At 42.4% G+C, this 11906-nt stretch overlaps 1 protein-coding gene across 1 annotated transcript in view; it reads left to right on the top strand.

Moving 5' to 3' along the window:
- The first annotated feature begins 165 nt into the window (after nt 1-165).
- LOC115316971 (serine/threonine-protein phosphatase 1 regulatory subunit 10) overlaps nt 166-11906 on the top strand; it is a 42523-nt gene continuing 30782 nt past the window's right edge. The window contains exons 1-3 of the mRNA XM_029976533.4: nt 166-187; nt 323-543; nt 1095-1171. Coding sequence (XP_029832393.2) covers nt 1169-1171 — 3 coding nt within the window. The 5' untranslated portion in view covers nt 166-187; nt 323-543; nt 1095-1168. The remainder of the gene's footprint in view (nt 188-322; nt 544-1094; nt 1172-11906) is intronic.

Raw genomic sequence — 11906 nt, 5'->3', positions numbered from 1 at the left:
CCCCGAGGCAAATTGTACTTATAAATTAATATTGTCACAAAATAATTTATTTATGCATTAATAAAAATATATATTTATATAATGCATCTTAATGACACAGCACAGTATTGTAATTTGAATTTTTTCAATTAAGTTATTGTAACCGCACCTACATCACGTGACATGCCCTATTCCTGAGCTCGTGAAGGTAGGTGTCGGACGTGCGTTCCATTTCTTCTCTGAAAAATGCTAAATCTTTTAGCGTCTTTTAGCGAATTTTTCTGTTCGGCGTGTGTCGTGCGAGAAACAGCCTAGCTTATGTGTTTGTGTTTTCTCTTTACAGAGTATCGACACGCCACTTGGGAGTTTCGTGGTCTTCAAGCGCCTTCCGGAAGATCTTGTGGAATTGAGAAGAAAAAAAATTTCAATTCCTTTGTCACGGCGTGGATACTAGGGCTGTTCTCATCTTAAAAATATATGGTCAACTTGTTTCTTTAAGTTTTCATAAAGCTACAGCCAGCATTAAAAGAAAGCGGTTTTATAAAGGTGGCATAAAATGAAAAGGTACGCAATGCTTTGGTATTTTTTATCGTACTTATCAAAGCCTTCTCTGCGATCTCGCTTTTAGTAAAGTCCCCAAAAATGCAGTGTAACGTGCTGTAATCCTTTCTAAATTGTGCAACGCTGTAGTCTTGTTCGCCCGGAATGTGAAATGGGCCTCAAAGCTGCTTAAGCCTCGCGAAATGTTGCTTATTTAAAAATGCGGCGCTACAGTGCTGAATGAAAACAGCGAACAGCTGCGAAAAGTATTAGTTTGAGGGCTGCACAGCGAGCCTATTTACGTAAAAAGCGCTATCCCTAACCGCGTTTAGAACGTGGTTCAAGATGGCCGCCGGATGAGTCTCCTTCCTCGCTGAAAAGTACAAAATGGCGTCCGGCCGCCTGCTGCGGATAATCGCATTCCGATCCAAGTAGTCGCGAAACTAGACCCGCGTGTTACGTCATCACAGTCTTGACGGCACGTTCGGAAATAAGGCGTTTTCAACTAGCGCTTGTGAGGCGTGAATGGAAAGTGGTTGTTTCTTCCAACGTCGTGTCGTTTTCCCGCTTTTCAGTACGTGGACGATGTCGTACAAGAACAGCTGATAGCCGCTCCAACTTTTCGCGTTCCAAAGCAGACTTGGGCACGATGGTGAGTCATGTTTGGTCGTACACACGGTGTTTCACGTGTTTCTTGAGTTTTCGATAGTGTTCGTGGGCGGACGCCTTGTATGTTTTATTTTCTGTCTCGGAATCGTTTCCTTGGTTTATTTTGGGACATCGTTCGGAAGGCATTGACCTTCCGTAAACATTTATAAACGTAATGATCCACGAAAAGACAGGCCAAGTGTGCACAACTGTTGGGGCAATGCAATTCTGCAACAAAAAATAGCGCCTCGAAAGATCGCTTCTGCTCGATTGTTTGGTTTTGTCTTGTGAGCAAGCAGGAATGTTTGATCTTTAGTGAGGTCAGAAAACAAATATTGTTTGTGGTGTTTGTTTTCCCTCCTCATTTCGTCTTTCAACCTTTGAGGAATGAAACAATGGGGTCACTGACCTTTGCCCCCTTACTGTATGTTACAAGCTGGACCTTTATAGGGTGTGGTTTCTCTAGTGCTATAGACTTTAACTAAAATGCAGTCAGTGTGCAGGCAAGCTGGTGGAAGTTTACCATGCCGATTTTAGCCTGAGCTCGTACAGGAGGAAATATTTTTACAGTGGAAGAGTAAATAACGGACTGGCAGCATCTCTTAACTCTGCTAATAATTTTATTCAACCAGTCTTCTCTCATAGAGAACTACAACCGCCACAAAACCACCTAACATCTTGTTTTTCAAGGTCTTGCACCTCGCTTATATCACACAAGATACTAAGTGAGGCCACCTTTAAAGCACAACCACCTTTCGGTTTAAACAAAAAAACCTTCCAGTGTGCTCTCTTCCACTGTAAATGATGTTTCTCCTGCCCCAGTTTTGAGTTAAAATCATCATGGTAAGACCACATAACTATCAATGCAAAAAATGAAACCAGACGTTGCTAGTTCTTTTAATGTCGTGTTCTGACACTCTGCTCTCTGTAACTAAATTAAGCCTTCATGGTGTTGCTGTTGTGTCAATATTTACAAAGTGAAGTGACAGTCAATAATTATTTTGAACATGTAGCCTGAGAAAATGCAGATTTCAGTCAGTCTGAGTAAGATTTGGATTTCTTAGCCTGTCACTACAAATTTGTTTTATGGGGATGGGTTCGGGGAGTTAGAGTACACTTAGTCGAGCCCTTGTGTAGAAAGATGTTTAGAAGGCTTTTTAAGGCCTTCATTTTTTGTAGAGAGGATGCATTAGAGGGCAATAGAACGGGGGGGCTATGCAAGACAACGGTATGAAGGAACCGGGACATAGCCGCCTGCTGCGATTGGTCAGCGCCACGCTGCTGACCAATCGCTGTTGACCAACATGTGTTAAATGCACCCCTGTGTCGACCGTCACGTGTTCTGTTCCGTTGCTCTTAGTGGCTCACGGGGGCTGTAGCTCTCATTTACTGCCAAGTTATGCTGGAAAGGGATAGTGCACTGGATTTAGATAGTGCCTCATATGCAGTGGGTGGAAGTCTGGAATTTTTTTTAAATCTCTAGAACAGGGGTCTCCAGCACGCGGGCGGCACATGTCGCTCTTTGATATGGCCCACAAGCATCCCGCGGCTCCGAGCGCCATAAATGATTGTTTCATAATTTGGATTCATTTCGGCTCAAGATGGAACTTTGCTCATATACCGTGTTCACTTATTTTGCACTGTTTGTTTTGGACTGAGTATTGCATTGTCAAAATATTCGCTTCTCTTACATAAATCGACCTGAATGGCAATACTATATTAGGCTATGAGTGTGCGAGCTCTTTGCTCAAGGAGGCACTTCGGCTGCACAAATTCTCTGTCAGCAGGAACAGCTGCCAAATATAAAGCTATGAGCTTGTGCTTTTAGCTGTCGGAGGATACCTTTAAGATGCATGTATTCTTATTGAAAAATCGTTGGGAAAAGCAAGAACTGCAGATCTTTCTCTGCGCCTCTTGATTCTAGTGAATTGTGCGACCAGGCAAGGACACTATGTTTTCACTCGTTCTATTGAAAACTGCCAATACATTGGTGTTAGAACATCAGGTGTGGGCCCAGAATAGTCGTAAATGCAAATAAAAGCTAAAGATTGTGAAATAGTGAGCTTAAAAACAGCAGAGAAGACAAGGTTTCATCTCTAGAAAATCTGGGGTGTTACTGGGGCAGTCTGCTGCTTTGCAATGTAAGACATCATTGCTTTTTTATTTTTTGTCCCAAAACAGCAAAATATTGCTTTCCCCGTTGGCCCTCAACCTCAGGACTATAATCACGAATAAGATGAGAATAGTGGGGAGTCTCCTTTCCTCATTGCCTTTTGTTGCATGTGCACACACGAAGCTCACTTGGCGCTGAAGTTTTATCGAAGATGGGAAGCTCAGGCTGGTGGCCAAACTGTTCTGGTTCTGTTGGTGACTGTGGTGAATTTTGCCCTAGTTATACGGGCCGTTTCAATTGTCCAGCCGCTAGAAGTTGGTGACCCTAAATTGGACTCGATGGAACTGTGATATGTGGCTCTTTAGCTCTCTGTTAAAGGCAGCATAAAATCGAGTCTTGTCACATGATCTACCTAGATATTAATTATTTGTCATACCTGATAGCTCTTAATTACGAGATATAACACCTTTGAGGCTAATGCGAAGTTTTCAAATGAGTGCAGGCACGAGAGGCATACTTGAGAAGAGGCAAGTAAAAGAAAGAAATGCCCGTCTGGAACCACATTAGCATTGCAGACTTGAATCGAAAAATAAATTAACTGGGTAAATACCAAAGCGATAGATATTGCGGGAAGCACATTGCCACCGACAGAACCAAGGACTGCATTCATGGGGACGGGCTATTTCTCCCTGTTCTGCGACAGATGCTGCTGTCTCTAACTTGGTTAACGAAGGCGACCAGTTCAAATGAGTTGGGGAGCTCAATTCAGCTCGGTTTTTATTGTGGCTCAATGACTGTTAGCTTCACTGCACACCTCCACTCGATCATGACGCGCCATGTTAAAGTTGGGAATGCTTGTGTGACGAGGATACTTGTGCCTGCATTGTAATGTCTGTTAGTTTTGTGCAGGGAGTTCTATATGTTTCCGTATAGCAGGGAAATTTCTTATCGAAGGCCCTGGTAGGTTCTTGCATTTGCAACTACTACTAAAAGACGTCTGAAACTACCGTAGAATAGCGTGCATCCGCCCATTCTACATTAAGCGCCCATTACCAAATTTGTGAGACGTGAGAAAATATGCACAGTACATTTATATGTAAAATTGATGACTGCACAAGCGCCCATCCCCCATTTTTTTGCGATTATCTCCAAAGTTTGAGTGGGCGTTTGCCCGGTATTTTAGAGTTATGCTGAAAAGTTGTAAAAAGGAAAGTGGATGTCCATGCCATCTCAAATTGTTCTCTTAGTGAGGAGAAAGTGTCAGCCTTCTGTGGTGCCATAAAACGCCACAAAACAAGTTACAACTTTTTTGATAGTAACAGACATTGCCATAGTTCATACCTTCTACAGCATTTGGCTTCAATTGTATTTTCTCAAAACAACCAAGTATGTAAACAAAAAAGCCACATTACGTAGAGTGCCAAATTTTGTAAAATAAGCAATTGGGTTAATTTGTTTTATTATAACTGGTTTTTCTAAGGCTGTACAGATATGAATACAACATTGCCAGGCTACAAATGAAGGATGGTGGCAGTTTAAATCTGGAGGCTTGGTTGCCATGATCAGCAGTTTGTGCTCTTTTCATTTGAGCAGTCATAGGGTCTAGCTAGGGTTTAGTTTTTATTTTACCTAAATTGCCTTGCCCCACTAGATGACAAACAGAAATACCCGACACTGAGAAGCCTGATGCACGTGCAGGGTGCGTGTGAAGGCATCTTTGGCAAGCTCTAGAAGTAAGCCGCTCGGGCTTACTTCTAGTGCACCGAGTGTCTGCAAGCCTGCCAAAGGTACAGGATAGCCCTGGTACACCTCTGATCGGCATTGATTTTCGAAATTTTTTGTGACGTGATTGTTCCGCCAGTGTGCATACTCTGCTACACCCAGCCACATTTAACCAAGATGTAATTTGCACCAACATTGTAGTAGAAGCAAACTATTCTATCAGTACGAAAACTGATAGTTTTTGTGTCGCTATGGGGGTATTCACACGGAGAGGGATGTGCGTGAAGCCAGTGATAGGCAGGACTAGCGGGTCTCCCTCCCCGACTCCAGCATTCACATGTACAGCGGGGAGCTGAGCGGTATGTCAGTTTTATCCGACAGGTTTAGCGGCCATATTTTCGACAACAGACTGTGCTCGCTGACGAGAGTAGAAAAATGGAGGCGTACATAAGACGGCTATACGCGATTGATTGTAGCAGCAGCGCTGTTAGATGCAAAAAACAACAATCTGCTTTCTGCTTTAAAAGAAAAAAAAGATGCTGCTTGAATGGGTGGACACAACACGGTTTTTTGTTGACTCTGGCTAGGTGGCGCAAGCTACCAACCGTTATAAGGGCACAGCCATTACCATCTATCCACCCATTCATCCTTTTACTTGATGCGTGTCTGCTATACCTATCTGGTGCGGACAGAGGAACAACAATAATTTCACAATTCTTTAAGTCTCCTCTATATACTTTGTCCTTTGTCTATAATAGTAAAGGACACCCTTTTCACACTGCAATTAGTTGTCTTATTCTGGCATGGGGTCCCCATCACTTTGGCGGGTCTCCAAGGGTTCTTCGACACATCTATGTTTGAGAGCCACTGGGCTTGATGGCATTGATCAATATTGAAGACTCCCTTGAGTGCCTCGGACGATATGCGCAACAGAAGAAGCCACAAGTTGGGTGATCTTGATGTCACCGCCGGTATCCCGCTAAGCAAAATCTGTAAAGAGGAGTTATGGAGTAAGACCACAGACATGCAAATAAAATGACGCCAATTGCAAAGAGTTCCCCCGCCAAGGCTGTGCAGCCCGAACAAGAGTTCCCCCATCCCTTTGGAATGTCTACGCCAGCGCGGCCCCGTGCAAGGGCGTGACATCATTACCACGTGATGCACATCCCATGAAGCAAAGGGAGGAATTTATTCCCCCTTGTGTATGCCACTTATACTGCCGGGTGTGTAAGGTGTACACAACAAGCATGCACAAAGTTTCGGAGCTTGTGGCTATTATTTAGAATAACGTGGGATTTCATTTGGTATTTGTATTGAACGCAAATATGTGCTCAGAAGTTCTGTGGGTTTTCTAATTGTTTGTGATCAGTTCAGGCCGTTCGATTAGCTTCATTGAGTGTGCTTCTTACTGTGCTCTGGTGCAATGCAGAGAAGGTGTGCCTGCGTAGTAGGCGCATTTCTGCATTTTTCTGTAGAGCATCGTTGTGTTAAGAGGTAAAACACTTTCCAGGGTGGAGTAGCGCACAGCCGTCCATATGGGTGTTTAAAAGTAGAATGATAAGAGCAGAAAATAGTACTTGGTGAATAGTGATGCGACGTCTACCTTGCAATAAAGTTTGAAAAATAGAACTATGGTTAGGCCATGACAGACTGCGACATCGACACAAGTAGTGTACATCATTAATCAATTTTGGATTTTGAATTTTTTTTAAGATAGTAAATTTACGGAGGTATGCTTGGCTATCTGGGAAAGATTGAGGCATGTTGATTATGTGTAGCTGGACTGTTCTAAAGGTTTCCTTGTGTTTAGTGAACACCTCTAAATAGGCCCCCAACTGTTTGGTTGCAATCAATAAAGTTTAAATTAGCTTTAGCAGTGGAATGAAAACTTGGAAGTAACAATCAGTTTCAGCTGGATTTTTATGGCATATTTATTGTCCACATGCTGACTTTGCATTATCAAGTCTCCATGTGTGAGATCACATCAGTGTGCATGATTAAACGGCTTTGCAGTGGTTGCACAGACGTCGGAAGGCACTGCAGCACTGTTTTTGTTGGGATAGGCCAACATGTGAATCTTGGCATAGTATTCATGCATATTAACATATATGAATGATAATGAAGGATATGCTTCTGCTCCAAAAGTATATTTTGCTGCCCCAGAATGGACTTCTCGCTGCTTCAAAAGGGGATATAAAACAACTCTAACCAATTGCACCACTGTAATTTTTTATAAGACTCTTTCTCTATGACCTTGAAATAATTTAGCACTATTATAAGCGACCATTTTTTGTGCAGGTGCATATATTTCATTTCGCATATACTTACTGCAAAACCTGTCTAATTATATACCCGTAAGTGATGCAAGGCTACTGACAGATGCCGGTGTATTTTCTCGTCGTGTAAAAGATGACAAGTTGTTGCAATACACCTGGTCAAGTTCAAACACAACGTATAATGCCTATTGGCTACTGCTAGAAGTTTTCAGTTCTCTGAGCCAAGCTATTCAGTGATGGAGGAATCTGTTTTCAGCTACAGGAGATGCTTAGAGTTAGGGAAGCTTCATTTGGTGAAGTGCTGCCTCTAGGTAGTGCCGTCAGGTTAAAGTACACAGATGTGGAATCCTTATCAAACTTCAACCAAGCTTTTTATTGTAATGATTTTCTTTTAGAAATCTGGATAATCATTAACCAGATAATTTGACCGGATAATGATCAGGACATAAATGGTGCATAAGTTATCTTTGAACTTGTTATTTATGGGCCCACAAAGTTACACAAACTGCCCATTGTTTTTCCACATAAAGGTTGTGTGTTGGCCTCCAGTCTTGTTTATTCTGTCACCAAAGTCGTGAAAAGAGTGATATGGTCTCCAAGTTTGGCCATTTGCGCCCAAGAGCCAGTACTCCATTAACTCACTCAAGAAATTTCTCAAGTGTTCAGTCTATGTGCTTTCAGCACTCTCAGGCCTGCAATGTTGTCTGTTTTCCATTTTCCTCTTCTTGGGATCTACAGTGTTTTCTAACCAGCTTGTGTGTATACTTTCTCTCGAAAGAAACTTGGGTTAAATCCACGATTTACAAAACTGGTGCTGCCTGGCGGAAAACTAGGTTAGAGGATTCCTAGGCTGAAACAGTGTGTGCCATTGGGAAGGAGCATCTGAACGAACTTGGGGAGCAGTGGCACAATGGCCACAGGTGGGACATTAGGGAAGCCCAGTCTAGGTCACTGCAGCTCAGTAAAGCCAGCAGGATCCTAGCGTCCTTGGTCAAGGTAGTGCCCGCTCCTGCCCAAGCACATGCTCGCACATTTTCATACGAGGACGTCCTGGACCTGCAATTTCTGAAAATGGGAGATCGTTTGGCTTCTGAAGGCGTTCACACAGCACCGTCGCTTACATTGCGGCTGATAGACTGCCGGACAGTTATGCCATTTTTATAAGTTCCCGCTTGATTGTGCCTTGTTGCGCCCAGAGGGAAATATAGCAGCAAGCTGCGCCAAAGCGAAGAAATCTGCGAGTGAATTATTTTGGAAGAGTTTTCGTTTTCGTCGGGCAACTATGGGAATCCAGTGGAGTTTAGCCATCGCATTCCAATCCAGGTTTCCTGCTCTGCAGCATCGTTTCGCAGGTTTCATGCCAATTTTACCGACACTCCTAACGCAGCACAGTTTTGACAGTTTTAGTTGCTTTTCGAAGCGTACTACTGCAGATTAGCAAGCGCAGGTAATTCCTTTTTTTTTTTTTTTTTTCCCTGCATGCTTGTGTTAGAATCGTGACACTGTTTTATAGGAATGTGCTCGCACATGGTTCCCATTTCTTTGGCATTCTCGGTCGGGACTGCTTGGTTACGAATTGCCTTTTTTCACGTAAATGATGTGAACCCTTGATGATACTTGTTAAAATGTCTATACATTAGGGAGAATCCGGGATACTTTTATTGATTATTTGTTTGTTTCACGTGAGACGACTGTATATTCCCAGTTTACCTCTCTGTCTAGAGCAGGGGTCTCGAAGCCCTGGTTTGCGGAGGTGCATGCACCGTCAGGCCCGCAGATGGCCGCGGCCTTTGCAGTGATGGTTGGCCCGCAGCCCACTGCTACAAAAGGAAAACTAAAAGTGTGAAGAAAAAGAAAAAAAATGTGGCACTGCAATACGCTTTGAAAGCGTAAGCCAAAGTGTGAAAAGAGTGAGAAAATTTGCATCGAAATGCCGGTTCTGTCGCCATAATATTTGTTACACATTGTCATCCCCAGCATCACTATATTCATAGTTCCCCATTTCTTAGCTGTGTAACTATGATTTGTGTCATAACTCTTCCATATTTTTATCATCAGATCTAGCATTCTCATTATTCTTTTGAACTGTGTTAATATATGCGCTTCGATTTCTGCCCGATGAGTTCTCTGGGTCACACATATTTTGTGATGTCATAATTAACACCATATTGCATTTAAAAATAAAGTATGTATTCAACCACCTTAGTTTTTTATATATGTACTCTATTTTTAATTTTTGTATTTAAATGGTTATTTATTTAGTATTTTCTCATTTTATGTAATCTTGTACATTTTCCGGCCCTGGGGGCTGCACCAGGTTCGCAATCCGGTCCCTTAGCCAAAACGTTTGTAGACGCCTAATCTAGAGTTAAATTGGCACTCTACATCGACGTCTCAATTTTTATAGTTAGCACACTTACTTCAAGCCTGCTAACGTTTTTCTTGGCACTAATGGGAACAAAACACGAATTTGAATAAGGTAATGGCACTGCTTCACGGCAGTCAAAGAACAGTTTGACTGTAGTCTGTGACAGGTTAAGAGTAACGTGGGAGGAGCTTTCACTTTACTTTTAACCTGGTGCCAACTATAGTACAATATAACTGCTAACTTTCGGTTTTTAATGGGCATCACGCAACTGATCGCACAAATGCATGTCTGCATCACTAATGGGGAACTGCTCCTAATTGCTCCAAACATATGTATGTGCGGCTCCAAAGCTGCTCCAAAAAGTGATTTTTTTCTGATACAAAGGTGCTTCATAACAAGGTTTTTCTGCTCCAAAAATTGCTCCTTCAAACTCAAAACTGAACCACCACTGCTTGTGCTACAAAAGCTTGCGTCTGCTTATGCCGCAAGTTACCGGGACACCTGTGCTTCATATTAAGAGTGGCTGGTAGTTCAAGGAGATAGCCTGGCACGCGACATTTGAGATGAACGTTTCGGTGACTTGTATGTAACGTAAGAAAACTGTGCTGTGGGAACCTACCTTTAAGGTTATTTGTGTAATTCTTGCCCTAATTAGCTCATCGGTTGTGAGAAGATCTGTCCAATCGGTTCTTGTCGCTAGCAAGTTTTGTAATTCCTGAAGTCAGGTCGTCATTTCTGCTTGGATGTCTTTCGGCACCTTCGGTTCCATGAAGTGGCCTCCCATTTGCAATACTTAAAAGTAATGGGACGTCAATCGAGGCTGCAGTTGATGAGCAATCTTGACTAAATTGTTTACTCAGTTTCCTTAAAATGTCACCTACAACACTGAAAGGCTGATAACAGAAGGTCGCGTCCCGATATACACATCACCACCGTTTATTGAGCTCGATTGACTCACTGTGCTACCAATAGAAGTGCATAATTTTTTTTATAAATACAGTCGAAAACAAAGCTGGATTCTCCACCTAGCACGCTTGGCCACACCCCATTTAGATGCCATAAGCCCCCTCAGGGGCCCCATTTTGGTGTAATTAATGGTATAAAGCTCAGTGCAGGCAATTTAAGCCACTAAATTATGAGAAGAAAAAAGACTCAAATATATGGTTGTGTTTGTTTAAAAAAAATATATAAACTTGGATAGAGCAGAAATTTGTTTTCGCATACTTCACTCTTCACATAGCTTACTAACAGACATCTGGTCAAGAAACCTTCCTGTTATACTGGTGGGCAGTTTTTACCTGGGGTGTGGGGTCACTGTTCCCAGTGTTGGGCCAGAAGGTAGTGGTACGGCTAGGGGCAGTCAATATTAATGTATGAATAGGATTTTTACTTGATTCACTTATAGCACCACATAAATGTAAGCTTGCTGAGGGCCTTGTAGTTCAAGCTCAATTTCAACTGATGGCATAGTTTCATATGTGCCTCCTTAATGTATTGCGGGCATGAAGCTTATCATGTGCTATGTGTTTGTTTTCAAATGGATAGGTGGGTCAAGTGATACTGTGTGTGAATGACTTCAAAATGGTACAAATATGTTTCTTATGTCAGTTTGCTCTAGATGAGTGATTGCTGTCCAGTTCAGCAGCATGCCCTATATGTATGCAGTGCTGAATTGATTAGGGCATTCTTCTCCAAGTTCAGCTCAATACCACTATCTTGTGTTCAGGCCATTTTAGAGCTGGCATGGGGTCCTTGCACACCATTTAGTGTAAGGTCTGTTTTATTAGCGTGTCAATCCACAGGTTACTACTAACAACCCAATTTTTGTGAATTTCGTAACTTAAACATTATTCTGATTATGTCAGTATACCACTCCATGGTAACAAATTCATAGAATACCATTTCGAATCACAAAAAGTTTGTGCCTAAATAATCCTGAAATCCATGTTCCGCAGAATTCGTGAAAAATTAAGCGGTTCATAATTTACAATATGTGGTAACTTTTGAGAATGATTTTGCATCTTGTAGTGTGTTGAGGTTTCAAGATGACATCTGTGTAGCCGATGCACGCTGTGCTCTATGCTAAGTCATTAGCAGGATGACAATGACGGGGCACCTCATTCGAATGCCTGGCTTCCTGCAAGCGCGTGTTACCTTCGTGTTGCCTTCGGATGTGCTTTGACTGCATCTGCACACTTGAGGCTCATGAGACAACAGTGTTATGAAGCTAGGCAGCTCGTGTAGTGGCGAATTCTAATGG

Source organism: Ixodes scapularis, unplaced genomic scaffold (genome assembly GCF_016920785.2).
Source record: "Ixodes scapularis isolate PalLabHiFi unplaced genomic scaffold, ASM1692078v2 PGA_scaffold3__209_contigs__length_174095766, whole genome shotgun sequence".
Classification (NCBI taxonomy): Eukaryota; Metazoa; Arthropoda; class Arachnida; order Ixodida; family Ixodidae; genus Ixodes; species Ixodes scapularis.
Note: the sequence above shows the minus strand (reverse complement) of the source record. Positions and strands in the feature narration are given on the sequence as shown.